Below are 23,323 nucleotides of genomic sequence, written 5' to 3'. Positions count from 1 at the left end.
CCTCCCTGGGGCACCTTCCATGGGCTTCAGAAGTAGGCAAGGAAAGGGGGCCTGGATGATGAGGCAGGCAACTGGCCTGGGGTGCAGGGGAAGGGACACAAGAACATCATATGGACTGATCTACAACATAAACCTACAACACAGAGCAGAAAGCACCCTTGGCATATGCCTCAGGGGAGAGCTCAGCTCTGGCAGCTGGAAGTCCTTTGCCATATGCCAATAGTCCTAGTCCCTCCCGCTGGACAACTTGAGGAAATACTCCTGCAAGGCACCGGTGGAAGCACCCTCTACCCACTTGGCCAAATATGCTACCTGTGTTGAGCTCTATGCATGAGTCAGAATCACATGCTGTATAATGTGAATGCCGGATCGCTGTACCAAACCCCAGTGTCAAAGCTGGATATAAACTCCCCAGTCCTAAAAGTCAGAGCCATGAACTCAAATCTGAAAGCAGGCTCCCCGAACCCAACCCCCTGGATCTGAATGTGGGACCCTGAACTCCAGTAGTGGAACCTGCTCATCTCAGACTGTCCCGATTTCTGAAAACTATCATCATGCCAGCAGGTCCTGGAAGGCCAACATTTAAAAGAGAACTGGTTATAACACTTACTGCTCTGTCTTCAGATGATGGTGCCTCCCTAGGCATGTCAAAACCCGGGGCAGTGAGTCTCAGGGACCAGGCCCACACACTGCAGTGCTAACGTCTGCTATGTAGACATTTACACTTGGGCTGGAGCTGGGGCCCTGAAGTCTGGGGGTGGGGGTGGGGTTCATAGCCCGAGCTCCAGCTGCGCCCGAATGTCTGCACAGCTGTTTTAGTGCTATAGTGCGAGCCTCGCAAGGCTGAGTCTGTAGGCCCGGGCTCTGAGACTTGCTGCCACGCGTTTTAAAATGCAGCGTAGCCGTACCCTCTAAACTCAAGGTGTATTACGTATTGTAAAACCAATGCAAAGTGCCCAAATTACATCAGCATCAGTTTATAATCCAATACCCAGTACACCTCAACATACCCTCCCCAAGTGCCCCCGAAACAAGGTGGGCATTGCAGGGTGCCCAGATTAATAAATCTGGAGTCTGGCAGACCAGTCTGGGGGTTATTCGCTCCCTTAGAGGGCTGAACAATGCAATGGGCTGTGACTGCACCCATGGCCCTGGTTCCTGTTTTAATAAACGACACTTTCTGGAACTGTTTGCTACCATCAGATGGGGAGGATGCAGCAAGGACAGGAAGGCAAAGAGGGGCTGATGCTCTGTTTACCCTCAGGTTCAGTTTTCAGGGTTAGTGGAGAACTCCATTCGCTCCAAACCCCCACGTAGTCAGAGCCAGGCCGGGGCTTGGCTCGCACCTGGAACTCATAGTCTGTGTCCCTCTGGAATTCCAGTGGCAGGAGCACCACACTTCGCTCGTCCTCTGGGATCACTTTACTCTTCTTATTCTGTGCAAAATGAAACACCAAAGCAGCTTTTAGCAGAAGTTGAGGGTTTATTCCCAGCCCCCTCTTGCTCCCCACCCCCAAAGGTTCTGTTTCTGACTAAGAAAGTGTCAGTTTCAATATTAGACCAACTAACTGTAACCTTTTAGAACCATCTGATCCCCTTGCTTTGCCTTCTGAATAGCAATGACAGCTCACTAGAGACAGGCCTAAGCCCACAAAACAGATCTGGCTTGTAAGCATCCGAAGTCTGGTGGGTGTCAAGGTCTGGGTTTTTCAAGCCCATCTATCTTTATTCCAGCACTGATGGATTAGCACTTCCCTGCAGAAGGCGATGCTTTGAGCCCCAGCTGCCCTGTGAAATGCCAAGCTCTGATCTATCACACTGTTGGTAGCTAGACAGGTCTGAATACATCCTAGAAAATGTCCCTGTGTTCTCAGCTACGAGAAACACTGAGAGCGCCCACAGCCTTGCTACATACACTGCACGCGGTGCCATGTGCTGTCTGCTGCTTACACAACAGAGGGGAGCAGGGACTAATCTCAGTGAGTGAGCTGCAAGTACAGGCTGAGCAGAGACACTCCACAGCCACAAGGCAGGAGCTTTGCTTTGCAGGCTGAGGGCATGGGACACAGATTGGGGTAGGCATGAGGGAAACTGTCCCCCCCAAACTGGATACGATACAGAGGTGATGCATGGGGGGAGGGCACCCAGATTTCTCCCTTGCAGTTGGTTCTGCTTCCTCCCTGTGGAGGAATGTCGGGGGGGGGGGGGGGGGCGGACACACCAGGAGCACTGTGCGTGCACAGCAGTTTGCCCACAGGGGTCTGCGTAAGGGGAGGGCAGGAGAGACGTTCCTGATGACTCACCACACAGCCCATGTGAGGAGACTGACCAGCAGGCACAGAGTCTGGCATTGCTACTGCCCCCCACGAGCTCCCTGGGGGGGCAGAGAGTAACACTGGGTGGGCGAGGGGTGATGCCAGGAGCTCTGGGCCTGCTGGTCAGTTTCCCCATGTGGGCTGTGGGAGGGGAGGGAAGGGGAGGGGAGGGCAGGAGAGCAGCGACCCTCACAGCGGAGCTCCAGCTTCAGGCGTCTGAGCTGCTTCCCAACCCAAGTGAGTGCTCAGCTGCTAGTCCTGGCTGGGCTGGGGGAAGGAAGAGAAGAGGATGATGGGACCCTTCCCCTGCAGGAAGCCACCGGGCCGGGTCAGACCCACCCCCAAGAACTTCCCATGGCTCCAGGAAACTTTGCACCCCCCACCTGCTTTCTGCCCCCGTCACTCCTCAGCTGCAGGGGGAGGGGTCCCTGTATGGGGACCTGCCCTCCCATCTGCCTAATCTCCATGCAGCCAGACCCCCCCCCACCTCCAGAAACTCCCAACTGAGCCCCCCCACCTGAATCGCCACCATGCCAAGCCTCACCCCCTGCATCCAGAGCCCCCCCGCTGAGCCCCACTCCCATGCGCCCAGATCTCCCACCGAGCCTCACCCTCCACCCCTTACTTACCCCCACAAATACAGAAGGCAAACTACACCTGTGGCTGAAGGAGAGGGGCACATGGCCTGTCTGTTTCTCAGGGGGAGCAGAGTCTGCAATGCAATTTGCCTTAAGCAGTGACTCTATCGGAGATGTTTGTACCTAGCAGTACCTAGGGTGGATGGGGAGCCAGGCAGCCAGAGTCTGGATCTCTGCATAGGACCTAAGAGCCCCTAGGCTGTCCTGTCCTGTACCATTCCCACTGATTTCACATGACAGTATCATGAATGGGAACTCTTGCTGGGTACTGCAGACATGACTGCAGACCCAGGAAATAACCAGGACACGACAGGGCAGCAGAGAAGTTCTAGTGGAGGTTAGGCTTCATCAGTGGCAGCACCCTGGAGCCTGGCGCTCAGGGCAGCGCTAGGGCTGACAGCTGCACAGCAGAGTCTTACTGACACATTACAGTCCCCCCACTAGAACGTGCACTGTAGAGTTGGGTGACTGCAGCAGCCCCACATGGATCCTGCCCCTACAATGCTCATCTGTTAAGCTAACAGCTGTGAATGTCACACTTAGCTGGGAGGGAGGAGAACCTGTCTCACACTCCTTTTGCTTTCTGACAGGACAGCACCCCGGCTGAGCAGCCTCTGCTAATCCTTGGGTGGCTGCAGCATTGGCCTGGTGTACGATTCATCTGGTGTAGGACAAGCCTGAGCTAGAAGTCTTGCCTACAAAAGACACAGCCTCTCAAACACAAGGATAAATTATCCTGATCTCCAAATCATGCTTCATCCTTAGTTCTGTTTCCAGCCAAGACAACCAAATGAAACCACCACATACACCCCGAGGACATCTCCTCACCCACCCACATCAGAGCTCGGGGTTATGGTTTTACAAGTTCCTGGGCTTCTCCTGCTTTGGTTCATGCCTGCACACGTGTTCTGCTGGTACATGCAATTTCATGGGTCTCCTTGCTTCCCTCTTACCTCCCAGGTGTCACTCTTCTTCTTATACCGCAGCTCATATTCCAGCTCATCATCCAAAAAGTAAAAGAGAGAGTTCTGATAGATGGTTTTCCAAGAGACGTTATACCCATCTGAAAACACGGCCGTCAGATTGAACGGAGGGAACGGTTTAACTGTGGGTGGGAACACAGAAAGACAAATTGTGCCGCTTTTCGCTATCCTGAGACCCCCCAGCACCAAGGAGAGGTGCACAGTCTGGGTGCAGTGGACTGGAATTGTCTCTGAAAGCAGCACCAATTACTTATTACTCATGCCCATGGAATGGCATCCATTTTCCTGTAATCTTTTTCACACTCGTCTAGATACTAGTTACCTGAAGTTTCATTTTCAGAATAAACTGAATACTGACATTCTGACAGTCGGTTACAGCCCGTTGTGGCCTTTGTGTGGCTAGTTGAGCACCCATTAACCTCACGGCTTATTGTAGGATTCAGGGTTCAGCAATATGCTGCGTGAACTGGGAGAATAGGCTATGCCAGAATCCACCCTGAGCTTCCTATCATGAAGACTAACTCCCCTGTACAAGAGGTGACTCAGGAAAGAGGGAGAGGCCCTGCCTGCATTATTCTAGGGATATTTTATGCCGCCAGACAGGGCAATAACAATAAAATAATGTTGCTCTCTGAAAGGCTGCTACAGTCCTGCATAGGGGATGTTTGTGACATGTCCAATGGAAGTGACCCTTCACTGTCACGTCTGATTCTGGCTAAATAACTAACATCATAGTTATTTGGATCTGGAGCAAATCTGAGGTGGGAACAAGTCACCTGATACTCCAGGGACAAGAGATATCTAGGGCCCGACACATGCGTGCCACTCCAGCCTTGGCAGTGGGTTAGTATCCCCCACCTTGGAACATGCATAGACCCTTGATGCTGTTTTATGCACTCAAAGGAGACTCGGAGCTACATATGCCTAGAGGCACCTGGATTTAATTACTGAAGAAAGCCAGGCTCATGATTTCTTGTACTTACTGTTCTTGCTCAGAAGAAATTCACTGCATGCTTTGGAAGTTGTGTATTGCCCATCAGCTAGCTTTGTTACATCTACTCTGAACTTGTCATCAGAAGAGAATTCCGTCAGGTCCATGGAACATGTGTACTGAGTGTGAGTAGCCGTTCTGGATGACTGGTGGAGATTGCAGAAGGGCTCAGGAATTTTTATCTCTTCTTCAGGGAGCCTTTAAAAATCAAATACACATCCCCTCCTGTTTTAATGAGGCTGGTCTGGGATTTGTTAACAGCACATAATTAAATGAGGTAGCAGAGAAGTTCATGAAAAGCAAAAGGGGCACAATTAGGTTGGAAATTCACTTCTGAATTCAAATAAATATTTGCAAAAAACCTTTTCCTTCTATTTACTCAGCTCTAAGCAGAGTTATGAGAAAACACTTGTGACTACAGGGAGAAGAAAACAGCACTGAAGTGTTGGTACAGAAGGGGAGATAGGACATTTCAAAGTCAATAGGGTGTTATAGGTTAATATACTGGCTATATATGAGCTATGTGGTCTCTTTCATTCAGGGAAGTTTCTATAAGTGAGCTCTCATAGGATGCAAAGACAGAGAAGGGTCAAGGGTTCCAGTAGGAGGGGAGGTACAAGGTCACAGATCTGGCCAGAAATAAACCCACGTGGTGGCAAGGCGTGGGCAGCAGCTTTATTAATGTCTGTGAACAAGATGGCTAGTCCTAACATTCTGTTCCAGATTAATGTAATTCCATTGTTCAACAGCAACAGACCCAGCCTCAACCCTGAGGAGACAGAGGAGCTTCAGGGTGGGGGAGAGGAAATGAAGCAAGGAAGAGAGTGGAGTCAGTACAGCTGTGGGTGGTGGGGCAATACAGCCCTGTTATGGAAGCCAGGAATCATGAACTCCCCTCTCTGTTGATTGGGCAGTTGGCTGGCAGCTGTGAGCTCTGCCCTAGCCCTGGGAAGGAGAACAGCACTCTAGCCTCTGGCAATCACAGCTAATTTCATCTTTGTTCTCTTGCTCATTAATACATACCAAGTTGCAGTGAGATTATACGAAGTCTCACTGAGGTCAGTTTTCTGGACACACGTCAGAGTTTGTACGTAGTCCACAGAACAAAGGAGATCTTCACAACATGTAGCTGTCAGTTCAGGGAGAGAGAATAATGCAACGGCTTCAATGCTAGACCTCATGTCACCATACTCAGCCCTCAACAATGCCCATGGCACAGCAACATGACACACCTTGCTCTCGGTGCCGGTTCACCTCCATACACAGGACTTCATGTGTATTGATGCTTCATAGGCAGTAAAACTATTTTGAGCCAGAGCTGTTTTTAATAATATTTAATTAAAGAACATTAAGGCTGCAAGTGAAGCGCTGAAAAGTCAGGAAATGCCCAAATTATGGTTGAATGTGCAACCTTAACTCTACCTCCGTTTATGTACACTTCATGATACACCCTTTAGTTACATGCAATTATTTCTGCAACAGCCGTGACTTACTTAGTACACAGATTGGCTCTGACCATGTAATGACTGTATCATGCACAATTCTGGCATTACCTAACTTTTGAGCGCTTTAATTTGCAACTGTACCATTCTTTCAATGGTTTTTGTCTTTTAATCATGATGTATTCTTTTCAGTTCTCTCTGTTAATGATTTTTGATAGCTTAGCAATTGCATTGTTAGTTCTTTTTCCTATCTGGCTCCAGAGGTTTGGGAAAAGCTTTTTCTGTAATCCTGGCACAAAGATATTTTAATTTTGTATTTGTTATAATCTGTGTAAGATGTCGAGATGCCAAAATGAGAGGCATGACTTATAAACCTTTAAATAGCTAACAAACAAGTTTCTAACATAGGGAAGAAAAATGTCAAGAAATTACATGCTGAGGTTTGTTAGTGCACTGAGTTGTAGTTGAAAACTGACATACAGCAGCATTCGCTGCTGCTGTACATTATTCTGTTCAGATATTAGCATTTGAAATGTATTGTTATGAGAGTACTGGATCCTGAGTGGTCCTGAGCATGATGCCTAGACAATGTCTCCATGGGGTTATGCAGGTAAGGTTGATTTCAATAAAGGAGTAAAGCAATGCTGTGAACCTCAGCAGTGTGTAGGGAAAGATAAAAAGCTTTGTAGTCTATGCTACCGTAGCAATAACCAGTGTGTACATTGCACAACCCCCCAGCTCCAGGGGGCCCTGATCGGATTAGGGCTTTTGGGGGCTACCACAGAACAAATAATAAATATTTTGAATATATAAATATAAAATAATAAATAAATATAAAAAATATAAAGAATAATGAAGCTGCTGCAGGAAACAACAAATATCTGATGGTGAAGTCCCACAGGATCACGCCCACAGTCAGATGGTGGAGAAGACTCCAAGCTAATTTGGTCTCTTCTGCCTACAGCCCTGTTCCTGTTTGAAAGGAGCAAAATTCCCATTACTCAAGGGCAGATTTTGAGACTGTGGCCCCTAGTAAGATCCTCTCCTCCTTCAGTGGCCTCAGTACTTGAGCGAGGGCCATTCTTGCCATGTGTCCCACTCTGAGTCACTCAGAAGGTGGGTTGATAGCCACTGCTGTCACTGCAGTTTTATGGACTCTTTGTATAACTTTTCATGAGTGATGTAAACGAATATTTGGATACTAATATCTAAACTGTGTCTTTAGATTTATTAATCTAAATTTGGGTTATTGCTGTTTATGTACTGTATGTATTATATGACTTTTAAACCAACCTTTGTACTTTTGGATAATCTGAGCACTGCTACTTTCGTTTTCCTTGACCTGTGTCTTATATAATTTTAACATCAGCTTTAATAAAAATTTTAAATCAGCTGCTGCAAAATTTCTAAGTCTTGTCAGTACTACACCAGCCATAAGGTCTGCTTCTTTCACTGCTTGTTCCTCTGGGGAGAGAGGAAGGATCCTGCATTTTAACTTTGCTGACAGTGAAGCTAGTGCTTGATATTAAAAAAAGCACAGATGTGTACTTCCCCTCCCCTCCCCCCAGGAGCTATGCTCCCTTCTCCCTTGCATCTCTGTGGCTGTGTGCACTTTATCATCCGGGCAGTTGTTTGTGAAGCTGCAGTGTGTGAAAGGCCTAAGCCAACATTCAAAACAGCCACAAGATTCAGTTTTATTTAGTGTTCAGAGTGTGGCTGAAGTGAAAGCTGACAGAGAATGCAGCAGGCTGCACTGTGGTCTATCCACTTGTCAGATCAGCCCGAAATGCCCACCATGTCCAGCCACCTTCATATCAAATGCAAAACCCGCACAAGGATAATGTGCCTATTTTAGGGCAACACTGCACTGACTTGTGTGTCCAGTTGAGGCTGGAGAGTCTGACTGAGAAGAAGAAGCTCAAAGGAAAAGGAAACCTAAGGTTTTCCCCTGACTTTGCTCCACTGCTTCCCTTTCTTAGTCTGTTGTTTTCTCCCATCAGGTTACAATCTGCTCTCCAGGAGCAGCCTAAGGGCACCAATCCGCAGTGGCATGCAAGACTCCAAAAAGAAGTGGGGGCATTGACTGGAAAAGAGGACAGTTGGGGATCCTCACAACACCCACCAGGATGGAAAACTGATCATCTCTAATAATTAACCTATAGCTGGGTGGAGACCCTGGTTCACCAAGCTGGGATCAGGCAGGCAGGGGGCTAGCCATCAGACTGTAGGGTGCAGCAGCATAGTCAAGCAGCCTGAACCCAGGACTGAGCACCAGGCGCTCCCGAGTTCTCATCCCAGTTCTGGTACCAACTTAGTTTGTGGTCTTGAACAAGTTGCTGTTGCACTTCAGTTTCCACTTTTAGTAAAACTGGGATGATAACAGTATTATTGTTATCTATTGTCTCATACTTAGACTGGAAGCTCCTAGGGCAGGGACTGTCTCTATGTTATGTGTATGTACAGCACCTAGCACCGAGAGTGGAGCCCTGATCCAGGACTGAGGCCCTTAAAGCCCTACTACAGTACAAACAATAATCAGCAAAGATTACGTAAGTGCTGAATATTATATTAGAATCATGCTGCCACTGTAATCCTCCTAGACTAAGCTTGGGCATGAGAGGCATCAGCAGAACATTAGACCAGAGAATTCTGCATTTGAAAAACATGACTCAAGTCCACCCATGCCAGCTCTTGGACGTCCTAGCATAGCAGATATCTGATGAAAGAGAGGAGGGCACCCTGGGATAGGAGGAAAACAGCTATCTATAAAATGCAGTGTCCCGGGGGGGAGGTTCTCCCTTGGGATGCATGCTCCTTAAGGGAAAACTCCCAGTGAGATGGAGAAGGACCATCTCAGCAGGCAGGGCATGCTTCACACCACATCTCTAGAGCCTAGGAAGTCTTGCGATGTCATCCTGACACCAGCGTGAGGGGCTTGCAGCTCATCCCTGTTGCCAGGTGGGCGGGATGCTGCTGCTCTCAGGTTTATGGGCTGTTTTAACTCGAGTGTAAAGCGAGTTGGGGCTCCATTTAGAAACAGAAAAAGAAAATCCAACCACATATCTGGTTCCTGCAGATGCTATTTGTGCTGCTTGTTTCTACTCTAAATGATATTTTCAGAAAGTCAACTCTGGCTCAGTTAAATTTCTATGCAGTGGCCAGGAGCATTTGGTAAAGGACAACGGGCACCCACAGAACACTGGGCTGGGTAATGGGACGTGTATCTGAAAGAGTGGCTCAGCTTGTGGGTCCCAGGCAAGTAATTTAAAGGCAGCTGCTCCTCCAGTGGTGCTGAGCTGGCCATTTCTAGACTATCTGAGCCTAATCATTATAGCCAACATGTTTTGGAATTATTGTAAATCACACACATGAATAGAAGCCATTTCTGTTGAAACACCCACCAGCCCTGAATCTTAGGGTATGTCTACACTTGGAGCTGGGGGTGTAATTCCCAGCTTGAGGAGACAGACCTGCACTAGCCCTGATCAAGCTAGCACACTAAAAACACGTGTAGACATAGTGGCACAAGCCATGGGAAGGGCTAGCTGCCCTGAGTATGTGCCTAGCGTCCTGGATGGTGTGACCCAAGGACCTCTTGATGCCAACCGGCAGAAGGCAAGGGGTCCATGGGCACAGGGATCCCATGGGTTCACCAAAAGAGATTATGTCAGGTCTGTTCTGAAAGCCTGTGTAATGCTGGTCATCATAATAATTGAGAGATGTGTGTATGGAAAATATGTGAGGAGTTATGTATCTGTATTAAAAATGATGTTTTCTAAGTCTGTAGTTAGAAGTAGGTCACTCAGATGTACTGTATCTTCAGACAAACTTCTCCAGGCAGGTGGTGGAGACACGTCTCTGTCTGGTGGAGCACTGTATATATTGTGTCTTGCAACAGGGATCTATTAGCATACTAAGGCAAATACTAATGAAGATCTGGTGGAAATTTCCAAAGGAATTTCACAGGAAGAGGTGAGTGGAGGGGGAGGGGACACACCCCTATTTTCAGGTGAACTTCAGAGGTCTGTTCTTATATTTTATGGGTGCAAACCCTATTTTCAGGTGAACTTCAGAGGTCTGTTCTGATATTTTATGGGTGCAAAGAGACACCCTGGCATTCCTTCAGGCTGTGAGGACAAGCTGCCAGTGGACTTGATCTTATGAGAAGAGATCTCAGCCAAACTGGTGGAAAATGTAGGGGAAAGAACTTGAGGTGAGCATCTGTAGGAGTTAGGGGAATGCCTTGTTAGTTAAGGTTAGTCTCTAGAAAGCATGTTATGATTTTGTTTGATATGTAACTGTTTCCAATAGTCTCACTCTCTATCACCTGAATCTCTGTTATTTGTAATAAACACTCTTGTTTTCTCTATGTAAGTATCTCAGTGCTGTGTGTGAAGCAAAGTGGTGATCCTGAGTTGAACCTTACAAGCTGGTGTGTAGTGTTCTTTTGGGAACAGCTAATCGAAGCGCTCTGAGAGTGTTCAGGGGAACAGGGGCTGAGCACTTCACGAGCAGCGCCCCAAGGACTCGGGGGTGGTGGGTGCCTATCGCTAACCTGTACAGAGAGAGGCCAGGCTTGTGCTGCCAGAGGCTGGCGGTGTCAGGGAGCTGATCCACAGCAGGCCCAGACAAGACTTCCACCCACTGAGGGCAGGCTGTGGTGAGGTGCCCCATGGCCCTGGGTAATCCATCTGAGGGTACGTCTTCACTACCCGCCGGATCAGCGGGTAGCAATCGATTTCTCGGAGTTGGATATATCGCGTCTCATCTAGACGCGATATATCGAACCCCGAATGCACTCCCGTCGACTCTGGAACTCCACCGGAGCGAGTGGCGGTAGCGGAGTCGACGGGGGAGCCACGCACGTCGATCCTGCGCTGTGAGGACAGGTAAGTAATTCGAGCTAAGGTACTTCGACTTCAGCTACGCTATTCACGTAGCTGAAGTTGCGTACCTTAGATCGACCCCCCCACCCTAGTGTAGACCAGGCCTGAGTCACTTCCCAGGGATGTCCTTGGGGCAGCTACTCCCCCTCCCCCACTGTCACAGCTGCAGTCTGTTTTTTGATCAGAGCTAGGGAATTACACCCCCAGCTTGGAGTGTAGATGTACCCCCAAAGCCCAGCAATTGGCTGCATTGCTATAAACAGGAGCAGACAAACAGGTTGGGACAAAATAAAATCGAGCTTGAACCTTTAGCCAATAAACTTTAACTCTGGATATCTTGAGCCTGGGCCCTTCACTAGCTCTGACCCAGTTCAGCATAGCCCTAAACAATGGTCAGCACAGCAGGATACGAAGCCTCACGGATGTGAAAGCCTGAGAAAGAAACCTGGGAACTTACTGTACTGAAGTAAAAGGAAGAAGGGAATTGCCTGGAGCTGCAATTTGTTCCTCATGTTGATCCTAGTTGGCCGTCCTGAAAAACAAAACATGAGCTCAGCCCAGCCTCCAAATTGTGTGTGTGCGCGGGCAGGAGAGAGAGACATGTCAGGGAGCTTCACGCAGCACTGTATTGTAGGTCAGTAACGGATTACAGCACATGCACTCAGGCTAAGATAGAGTCCTTGCTCACTGCCATGCAACAGCGAGCAACAACATTGCTGCAACTAATGTGGGTGCTTGCACCTGTGTAGCTTCTAGTGCTAGGCCCATAGAAACACAGCAGACAGACAGCAGCTATGCAGACAAGCGGATCAGGTCTCCCTAAAAGCCTCCTCCTTTGTTTAAACAATCTCTAAGCATCTTCTTAAAGACCCCCCAGGAAAGCATGTGGGGCTGTGGCCCTTGGCGCAGGACAGGAGAACTGTCTGCATGTAACAAAATAAAGGAATATAGCAAAGCCTCTCTCTCCTGCGTCACAGAACATTGGTAACACACTCATTCATTCAAGGAAAGGCTGTTCTGACACCATTGGCTGACGAGCATTTATACGAAAATCTTTTGATTGCAAGGAACAAGGAGGTTGATCAGATCTTGTTTAAGATCCGTTACGTGATAATCCAGGGACACTGATAAGTCACTGTTCTGCTCAGCCACGAAACGCAAAGGCTCTTGCTCTGATTCCTACCCCCGGGGACTTATGTGGCACACATACTCCAAGCTTGTTTGCAGAATGGCTAACATTTATTTTTATGCAAATACAGAGGTATACATTGAAAGAGTGAAAAATACAATCCTTGCAGGGTTTGGGCTGGAGCTCCTCATCATCAATACTCACTGCAGATTCACCCTCTGCATAACACTGCCATCCCAAAAGGGGCCAGTGGTCCCCAAAAGGAACAGGAAGAGTCATATGCCAGGAGGTTTTGGGTCCCAGAGGCACGTGGCTTTTGCAGAGGGAGCTAGCTTGCATTACAATGGAAGGATGCTCTTACCCAGCATTGTCAGATTATGTTGGGAGGCAAAGACACCACATTGCATGACAATATTGCAACACTGTCATGGATGTCATGAAAGTGTGATGGAGGCAACGGGAGGTAGGACCTGTGGTCTCTGCTGGCTAGAAAGGGGCAGGCTCAGGCAGCTGGGCTGGGTCACACTTTGGCCACCCAGGCTCAAAGTGGCACCCGTAGGAAGAATGCTAAGAGTGAAGCCTAAGGGTGCAGGGCACGAAGCTGCAGCAGCATGTCTTCCCCATGGCCCTGAACAGAGATCAGATCAGCTCTCAAAGATTCCCTGCATGTTCCTCCAAGCTCAGCAGTCCCCAGTCTCCGGAAGCACATGCGCCACACGCTCACTCAGTGATGAGGACACTAACTAAGCTCTTCTAACCTGGGGAATATTTTTGTTGTTTAAAAACTTTCCAGTTTACTCAAATAATGAAAGCAAAATAATTTTAGTAACCAGCAAAAAGCCCCTTTGGCTCCTCAGCTAGTTCAGAGACTGACTCTCACTGAACCGTGGCACCAGGGTCAGATAATCAAGACATGCTCATAACTGAACTGTTAGCAGGGCCAGTTTGGAAGGCAGGAGAAATGTCTTTCTCATGTGCAGCTCCACATTCCAGCTAGTAATATGGTAGCAGGATACAAGCCCAACATGTCACTGTCACCAGGTCCTCCAGGTGTAAGCATTTTACTTTTTTTCTGTCAATAAATTATGTTCTCATTCAACCATAAGTTACTGGGCCTGAGCAGAGATCAGTGGGTGACTGTCTATGCTGTGCTGTGCAGGGGGTCAGACTAGATGGCTGTAGTGGTCCCTTCTTAACATCCATTAATATCTGACTCCCGAGTAACATTCTCCCCAGTGCCCTTTTCCCCTCTCTCTCTCTCTCTCTCTCTCTCTCTCTCTCCTCTCTTTTTTGCACTTGGATCTTCTTGTGTCAGCCAGTGCTTTAAAAAAAACTTCCCTTTCTTCCTTGAACCCCTTGGACATGATGCCTCCCTACATAACCGTAACTACCTTTCTATCCTCTGGAACTTTCTCCAGTTCTCTAAAACCTGGGCCACTGTCAACCTCCTTCTTATACCTTCCCTCAGCTCCTGACGTTTCCTTCTCCACCCTCCCACTGCCAATCTTCCCGCTCTCAACAAAGCCGCCTTCTCTCACCTCTCCAGTCACAGCTCTCACAACAGTGTCCTGGCCTGTTTCCACAGCATGGAAACGGCTCTCCGCCGGCCGTGTGATGAACAAGCTCCTCCTCTCTGATCATGAAGGCTCCTTTTGTTTCTCTTGGACCACTCCCTCTCTGTTGTCTCCTTCTCAAAACTCCAGTTTGTCTCCAGTGCCTGTAACCTTCCTGTCTCCTTTCATCCTGAGCGCCCCTTTTCCTTCTACATGTCCTAGGTTTCTTTGCGATCTTGGTATCATTCCCCATGCAAACCACTGCCTGGATTCCACCTCTGCTGAAATTCTCACCCAGGCTTTTGGCTCCGCTCCCCTTGACTATTACAGCTCCCTTTGCTCTGGCCTCCCAATGTCCTAGCTCTCTGGTGTGCACAGAATGCTGCTTCCTGCCTTCTCATATGTACAAAGAAGCAAGACTTACATCACCATCACCTTCAAGCAGCTCTGCTGACTCCTTGTTCATTTCAGGATCCACTTCAAAACTGCTCTCCTAAAACCATTGGTAGATTTGCTCCAGCAGACTCTAATGGACTTCTCCTCTTTCACCTACATCTGCTCGGCCAATACAAGCTACAGGTCTACTCCTCCAAACCCTCTGGCTAGCACTTGCTCAAGAACCTTCTCCTATGCTTCTTCCCTGCTCAGAGACCGTTCAGAGAACAGCATAGAAAAGATCAAGGGGCTGGAGGGCCTGACACAAGAGCAAGAGTCAAAAGTGGTACACTCCTCTAGCTTGAGGATGAATATGAGATGAATATGTGGGGACAAGATTACAAGCTGACACACAGATATTTCAGAGGGGTTAACACCAAGGAAAAAGAAGAATCATTTAGGGAGTACAGTGGGTGGAACTAAGAGTGAAGGGGTGAAATTAAGAAATGGAAAATTTAGTCTGAATAGCAGAAAAAAACATCTCAACACTGATATCTGTTGGGCTTTGGCTTTTTGGGGTTGAAACCATCTCACCTGAGATATTTAAAACTAGACTGAGCAAAATATTAGCACATGGGAATAATCATGCATTGACTTGTGGGGTGGGCTGGATGGAACTTAATCCCACCTCTAGCTTTTATGATCTCTTTCATTAAGAACATGTCTCCTGCAAGGAGTGAATCTGAAGCCCCGGCACTATTCCTATTGCAGTTACATAGCATTCTCCAAACATGGATACTGCAGGATATAGGTCTTTGTCTACAGAGATGCAATAGAATGTAGGCAGATTAATGCACTCAATGCATTTACCTAATCTCAGCGTGGTGTACATCTCTCGCTGCTTTTCCCCTTTGGCTCTTAGAGTCCAAGGGCAGGAAGAATCACCATATCATGTGGTCTGACCTCCTGTATATCTGAGGCCACTAAAACCACCCAACACCTCCACATTAACCCAACAACTGGAATTAGACCAAGGTATACTGGAGACTAGGATGTGCCACAGGCAGAGCACAGGAGGGACTGTGGTGCACCGTGCCTAAGGTCCCTGCAATGGCAGGGAAATGATTAAGTGAGAGACTCCCAGATAATCCTGCAAAGTGATCATCTCATCTCTCCATCGCTTCGTTCTCTTTCATGTTTTCTCTGTTCCCTGGCGTTTCTCATTCTCTCTTTGGGAAGCGCCCTCTTTCCCCTCAGACTGTGTTGTTTCTTTCATGTCCCATGTTCTCTGTTGTTCAGCCTCTTGCTCTTGTCAGGAGCCCCCAGATCTCTCTCTCCTTGGTACCCAAAACTTTCTCTCCTTCTCCCACCAAATTGTCTGACATGAGGCGATAAAGGAGGAGGGACGGCTGCTCTGAGAGAGTCAGGGCAAGTGCGCCCGTGAATGCCAGCACCTGTTCCCTAGATCTTTCTGCTTCTGCTCTGGGTTCTGTGCTGAGACACACATGCAAGAGCAGAATAGCAAGGGAAAGGAGCAGCAGGTGTCGTTATGGCCCTTTGTGGCTGGATGAGCACAAGATGCAGTCAAGGGCCTTTTCCATTCCCAAGGCCTGCTGAGGCTCTAAGTCCCTGGGTACCACTAAGACCACCCCCTTCTTTGCCTCATTGACTTTCCATCTAATTTTTAATCAGAACACACATCTCCTACTTTTCCTACCCCGTTGGTTCACCTAATTTGGAAAGTATCAGAGGGGGAGCCTTGTTAGTCTGGATCTGTAAAAAGCGGCAAAGAGTCCTGCGGCACCTTATAGACTAACAGACGTATTGGAGCATGAGCTTTCGTGGGTGAATACCCACGATGCATGGGTGTATGCATCCGATGAAGTGAGTATTCATCCACGAAAGCTCATGCTCCAATATGTCTGTTAGTCTATAAAGTGCCACAGGACTCTTTGCTGCTAATTTGGAAAGTTCACATGATGTGGAGCAATGAGCAACAGGCTGGAAGCCCTGGTCTCTATTCTCAGATCTGCCACTGAGTCACTGTGTAACCTCAGACAAGTCATGTCCCTTCTCTATAGCTCAGTTTGCCTGTCTGTAAAAAGAGGACAAAGATTCATACTGAGCTCCCAGGTGAGTTAGGAGGCTCATAGATTCATGCATTCCAAGGCCGGGGGGGACCATTGTGATCTGATCTGACCTATATAGCACAAGCCAGAGAACTGCCCCAAAATCATTCCTAGAGCAGAGCTTTTAGAGAAACATCCAATCCTGATTTAAAAATTGTCAGTGATGGAGAATCCACAGTTCTTGACTCCAATGAATAATTACTTTCACCGTTAAAAATGTACGCTTTATTTCCAAGTCTGAATTTGTCCAGCCATTGGATCATGTTATGCCTTTCTCTGCTAGACTGAAGAGCCCATTATTAAATATTTATTCCCCATGTAAGCCCTTAACTCTTTGTTAAGTTAAATAGATTGACCTCTTTGAGTCTATCACTGTAAGGCCTGTTTTCTAATCTTTTAATCATTCTCATGGCTCTTCTTTGAACCTTCTTCAATTTATCAACATCCGTCTTGAATTGTGGACACCAGAACTGGACACAGTTCTCAATTCATGAATACTCATATGTCAAGCACTATAGAATTGCTGAGCCCAGTTCTTTTAACCTCTGTACAGCAGTTTAAGAGACAGGGTATATGAAAAGCATTGTACTAAATAAAGATGTCTGGTATTAACTTAGTAATTTATATACAAGTGTGAAAGTGGTTCTTAAAATTGTAATAAACTACAGTGTGAGAGATGGAGCCTGTACCAACATGGCACGTTCAAAGACACATAGTTCTAAGCATCTGGAGATATGGAGCATCCTGAGGGCCTGGGTCTACCTAGTCTAACCCTGTGTTTGTAAATGGTTACATGAATGATATACGTATACGTTTATATAAACATTCTCCAAAAAGTCTAACTAAGAACTCAGTTATAAAAACTAACATGAAATAAAGATGAAATATAAAATTACCAAACACAGAAAATAATTTCTTAGTTAGAGCAAAACAAAGGAAAGAGGCTAGAAGGTCTACAGAGGTTAAAGATAATTCAGTGAAATGCACAGTAAGTGCTCTTCCCTGAGCACTGAGCTTGACAGCTACTGTACACAGCAATAATCAAAAAACAACTGACCATAGGGTTAAAGCAACAGGTAAATCAGAAAGGAAACAAAATAATCCTTATTCTGTACAATGAAAGTCAATATGGATGTCACCAGAGGGGCAAGTACAGTATCATCTATAGGAAAGATTGTAAATGTAGTCAAACTTATCAATAGAAACATTAACAAAGTGCTTCAAGCTGGCAACAAACCTCTATGGGAATTGCTTGAACCACTGATATTACCTTGCCTCATCCTTTCAGATGTCCATTTCAGCTTCCCAAAAATCCATAGGGCACTTGCCTGGTTAACACGTTACTGTCATTGCAGACACTGAAAGTAAAGGCTATGACAAGTAGGTGGAGTTCATCAGCACTGAATGAGTGAAAACTAAAAATCTGCTTGTGAGCAATACAGAGCAGTAATGTATTGGAATATACAGTGATATACGGTGGCTGACGTCAGCTCTGTATCAGTATTACTGTGCAGCTAGAAGGATGTGGTGAGTACATTAACGCAATGAATTCATGACTCCGACACCCACACAGTGCTCCGTGCTGTATTTCTCTGCTCTCTAACGCTCACATGTGAGAAAACGGTGGGAGAAGTGGCACAAACCCACACTTTAAAAGGTCATTTTAAGGGGTTTTGTGGGGCTGGTGGATTCAGAGACCCGCAGTGCAGAAGCATCAGCACTGGGCTCTTAGACTTGAACTGTTAATTGTAATTAATTCTACAGCCATGCATGGCTAACCGCTATGCTGCCATGTCAGAGGCAGGAGCCCATCTGCAGCCAAGTGCAGCTCTGCTCAGTGCCTCTGGCCGCACTTGCTGGGCTGCTGGCAGCAGAAAAGCAGGAAATCCCTGACAGACTCAGCAGCAGGAGGTGAAATGCGTGAGACTGACAGGCAATGGGTTAGTGTAGGGCAGAGCAGAGAATGCATGCAGGACCCTGGCCACAGGGAGATGCTGTGCCTTGACTCTGCCTGTCTGTGGGTTGGCAGTGGCCAACTAGGCAGGCTGAAGTTTCCAAGGCCTGGGCAGAGCTTCTTTGGGTATGTCTATACTACGGGATTATTCCGATTTTACAGAAACCGGTATTTGGAAACAGATTGTATAAAGTCGAGTGCACGCGGCCACACTAAGCACATTAATTTGGCGGTGTGCGTCCATGTACCAAGGCTAGCGTCGATTTCCGGAGCGTTGCACTGTGGGTAGCTATCCCATAGTTCCCACAGTCTCCTCCGCCCATTGGAATTCTGGGTTGAGATCCCAATGCATGATGGGGCAAAAACAGTGTCACGGGTGATTCTGGGTAAATGTCGTCAGTCAATCCTCCCTCCATGAAAGCAACGGCAGACAATCATTTTGCGCCCTTTTTCCCTGGATTACCCTAGCAGACGCCATAGCATGGCAACCATGGAGCCCCTTTAGCCTTTTTTCACTGTCACCATATGTCTACTGGATGCTGCTGACAGACGCGGTACTGCAGTGCTACACAGCAGCATTCACTTGCCTTTTCAAGTTAGCAGAGATGGTTACCTGCCCTATTGAACCATCTGCTGCTTTGGAAATTGGCAATGACGGTTACCAGTCCTATTGTACTGGCTGCTGCTGTCATGGGTGCTCCTGGCTGGCCTCGGTGAGGTCAGCTGGGGGCGCATGGACAAAAATAGGAATGACTCCCCAGGTCATTCCCTTCTTTACGTTTTGTCTAAAGGTAGAGTCAGTCCTGCCTAGAATATCGGGCAAGCCTACTAAAGAACCAGAGAGGACAGCTGTTCCGGGTCAGAGCCCCAGACATCCCGCAGAAATGATGAGCTGCATGCCATTCTAGGGGGTGCCCCTGCAACAACCCCACCCATTGCTTCCCTCCTTCCACACCCCTCCTGGGCTACCATGGCAGTTATCCCCCCATTTGTGTGATGAAGTAATAAAGAATGCATGAATAAGAAACACTGACTTTACTGTGATAAAACGTGGGGGGGGGGCAGCCTCCAGCTGCTATGATATTCCAGGCAGGACTGAATCTCAATTAGACATTAAAGGGAGTGGGGGAGGAGCGCAGCCTCTAGCTGCTATGATATTCCAGCCAGGACTGAATCTCCAGGAGACAAAGTTTAAAGAAGGGAATGACCGGGAGTCATTTCCATTTTTGCCCAGGTGTCCCCGGCCGACCTCACCAAGGCCAGCCAGGAGCACTCACGGGATGATGACAACGGCTATCAGGCCTATTGAACCATCTGCCATCAGGAAGGGGAGGGGAGGGGATGCTGCTGTTCAGCGCTGCAGCACCGTTTCTACCAGCAGCATCCAGTAGACATACGGTGACATTGAAAAAAGCCGAGAAACGATTTTTTTCCCTTTTCTTTCATGGACGGAGGGGGAGGGGGGGAGATTGACGACATATACCCTGAACCACGCGCAACAATGCTTTTGACCCTTCAGGCATTGGGAGCTCAGCCAAGAATGCAAATAGTTTTCGGAGAGTGCGGGAACTGTGGGATAGCTGAAGTCCTCAGTCCCCCCTCCCTCCCTCCATGAGCGTCCATTTGATTCTTTGGCTTTCCGTTATGCTTGTCACGCAGCACTGTGCTGAGTCCCTGCTGTGGCCTCTGTCTATCATAGCCTTGGAGATTTTTTCAAATGCTTTGGCATTTCGTCTTTTGGAACAGAGCTCTGATAGAACAGATTCGTCTCCCCATACAGAGATCAGATTCAGTATCTCCCGTACGGTCCATGCTGGAGCTCTTTTTTGATTCTGGGACTGCATGGTCACCTGTGCTGATCAGAGCTCCATGCTGGGCAAACAGGAAATGAAATTCAAAAGTTCGTGGGGCTTTTCCTGTCTACTTGGCCAGTGCATCCGAGTTCAGATTGCTGTCCAGAGAGGTCACAATGGTGCACTGTGGGATAGCGCCCGGAGGCCAATACCATCGAATTGCGGCCACACTAACCCTAATCCGAAATGGCAATACCGATTTCAGCGCTACTCCCCTCGTCGGGGAGGAGTACAGATACCGGTATTAAGAGCCCTTTATATCGATATAAAAGGCTTCGTTGTGCAGACGGGTGAAGGGTTAATGCGGTTTAACACTGCTAAATTCTATATAAACTCATAGTTTAGACCAGGCCTTTGTGCAGAGGAGCATGATAACAGATGGGTCATTCCACCTCAGGGTGCCCTGAGCTGTGGGGCAGACATAGGGAGATAGAAGCCTATTCCTCACACCTGCAGAAGCAGCCTTGGGGGAGAGGGTGAGCAGAGGCAGGGGCAGCTTGAGTGGGTCTGGAGAAGCCAGAGGAACCAGGGTATTGGGGAGAGTTAAGACAGGCTGTGGAGGAGGGAGGTTGTTTGAGGACAGGAAGGTGTGAAGAGAGCGGGGGCAGCCAGAGGGTGTTGCGAGGTGTCTTGGAGCCTGGGTGTGTGTATGGCAGGGCCAGCTCTGACTTTTTGCCACCCCAAGCAAAAACAAACAACAACAAAACCAAAAAAGAAAAAAGAAAACCTGGGTGCAGGGCGGCTGGACCCGGAAGTAATGCAAAAACAGAAACAAACCCCCTGGGTGCAGGGCGGCTGGACCCGGAGGCAGGTCAGCCAAGCCGCCCTAGGATTGGGCGGAAGCCGCCCCTTAGAATCTGCTGCCCCAAGCAGGAGCTTGCTCGGCTGGTGCCTGGAGCCGGCCCTGGTGTACTGGGGCAGTGGGGTATGGTCAGGAGCATGGCGGGTGTTTGGAGCTGGGGGATCCCAGGAACAGGCTCCCCTGCAGGATTGCCAATATCAAGCCTATCAAAAATCATGAGTGAGACCCCCCAAATCATGTTTTTTAAAGACTATGGTGAGTTTTTTGGTCTGATCAGTGGTGGTTGCACTCCCCCCGCCCACCCCTGTGTACAGCTGACAATCAGCACCGCCCACTCTCTCATATTCATTGGGTCAGGGGATTCATGGGGTCGGGGCCCTGCAGCAGGAGCTCTCGCCCCACATCTGCCTGTCCCCTGCCCAGCAATTAATTATGCCCTCACCCAGCCCCCCATCAGTCCAGCCCCCTCACTCTCCATCAACTCAGCTCCTCTATCAGCTCAGCTCATCGGGGACAGGTGCTTTGGGTGACTGTAAGGGTTGTCCATGTGAACCCGCGGTGGGAGATGGCTGCCCAGCCTGCCGCTCTGCTCTGCCCTTGGGTCCCACAGCAGGCCTGAGCGTGGGGCTTGCTGGGGTGCCTCCTACCCCTTGCACTGGTGCCCAGAGCCTGGGTAGAAGTGCAGAGGCCTGGTCAGCCCGGCAGCTGAACATGAGTCCCGCTCTGTTAGTGCAGCCCCTAGGAGCCCCGGGCATGGCTCAGGCCTGTGGTACCACATGCTGCACAACGCCGAGTAGCAGGCAGTCCCTGCCCTGAAGAACTGACAGACCCAGGGCAGGGGCAGGGCTGTAACACATGGGCAGAGGGAACAGTGTGTGTGGCAAACATCAAGTTAGTGCCAAATTTTGGGGGTAGGGGATGCATTTAGTTAGGAGGGGGTAGCTAAATGGAAGGAAAAGGGAAGGGTTTGGACACACAGAAAGGGAAGGGCTGAGGGGAACAAGGGAGGAGAGGAGAAGAGGTCCCTTGTAGTGCCTGATGGGTCTTCAAAAATTGATAAGGAAGCTAAAGACATCAGGAAAAATCCCTGGCTTGCAGGGCTAAAGATACGAAGCAGTTGTTAAAATATACAGGGATAAGTATCAACAGTATCAACCCATGACTAGATAGAGATGGTGAAATTGTTAATAATGATGCAGAAGTGGTCATTAATATTTCTGTTCTGTGTTTGGAAAGAAGCATCTGGCTGAGATCTCTGACTTGTGCTGTTAATTTTTAATAAATCTTGGGTTCCTGGGGAAATTCCAGAAGACTGGGAGAGTGCTAACGTTGTGCCAGAATTCAAAAAGGGAAATGAGATGAGCTGGATGATCACAGGCCAGGTAGCCTGATGTTAATCCTGGATAAATTAATGGAAAAGTGAAGATGAGGTTCAGTTGATAAAGAATTAAAGGATATATAAATAATTGATGCTAGTCCATTGGGTTTTAGGGAAAAGAGGTTTTGTCAAACAATAGAGCACATGTTAGATGGTTTAAGAACTAGCTGTCTGACAGATTGCAAAAAGTAGTTGTCAATGGAGAATCATCATCTAATGGGTAGGGTGCCCAGATGTCCCGATAAAATCGGGACTGTCCCAATATCAAGCAGTTTGTCCCGCGTCCCTACCGAAGTACGGTTGGGACGCCATTTGTCCCGATATTTTGCTTTGGGTTGTTTGTTTTTTTCCCCTGGTTGCTTAGGCGGCGGTGACCAGCAGGGGAAGTGCCTTTTCAATTGTTACACTCACCCGGCATGTCCGGGTCTTCAGCGGCATTTCAGCAGTGGGTACTTCCTTCTTTGGCAGTGAGGTTTATTACCCGCCACCGAAATGCCGCCAAAGACCATTGGTGACTGAGGAGCCCTCCGCCGAAGTGCTGCCGAAGACTCAGATGGGCGAGTGTAACAATTGAAAAGGCGCTCCCCCTGTGGCAGGGGGGAGGGATAGCTCAGTGGTTTGAGCATTGGCCTGCTAAACCCAGGGTTGTGAGTTCAATCCTTGAGGAGGCCATTTAGGGATCTGGGGCAAAAATTGGTCCTGCTAGTGAAGGCAGGGGGCTGGACTCAATGACCTTTCAAGGTCCCTTCCAGTTCTAGGAGATTGGTATATCTCCAATTATTACCTTATCTGGTCACCCTAAATGGGGGTGTTTCTAGTGGTGTAGTGCAGGGATCAGCTCTAGGCCTAATGCTTTCAGCATTTTCATCAATGATCTGGAAGTAAATATAAAATC

At 48.2% G+C, this 23,323-nt stretch overlaps 1 protein-coding gene across 4 annotated transcripts in view; it reads right to left on the bottom strand.

The window, feature by feature from the left end:
- The window catches only part of IL21R (interleukin 21 receptor), a 47,487-nt gene that overhangs the window by 10,257 nt on the left and 13,907 nt on the right, over positions 1–23,323 (bottom strand). For 2 of the 4 annotated variants that reach the window (XM_039493113.1, XM_039493111.1), the window contains 6 exons: positions 17,712–17,812; positions 11,713–11,787; positions 5,951–6,056; positions 4,920–5,125; positions 3,907–4,058; positions 1,259–1,436 (listed from right to left, as the gene is read on the bottom strand). In XM_039493113.1, coding sequence (XP_039349047.1) covers positions 1,259–1,436; positions 3,907–4,058; positions 4,920–5,125; positions 5,951–6,056; positions 11,713–11,787; positions 17,712–17,721 — 727 coding nt within the window. In that variant the 5' untranslated portion in view covers positions 17,722–17,812. The remainder of the gene's footprint in view (positions 1–1,258; positions 1,437–3,906; positions 4,059–4,919; positions 5,126–5,950; positions 6,057–11,712; positions 11,788–17,711; positions 17,813–23,323) is intronic. The other 2 variants (XM_039493112.1, XM_039493115.1) reach the window with 2 other exon arrangements.

The sequence above is a fragment of the Mauremys reevesii genome, linkage group 10 (genome assembly GCF_016161935.1).
Source record: "Mauremys reevesii isolate NIE-2019 linkage group 10, ASM1616193v1, whole genome shotgun sequence".
In the NCBI taxonomy this organism is placed as follows: Eukaryota; Metazoa; Chordata; order Testudines; family Geoemydidae; genus Mauremys; species Mauremys reevesii.
The sequence above is the reverse complement of the archived record's forward strand: the minus strand, read 5'-3'. Positions and strand labels throughout refer to the sequence as shown.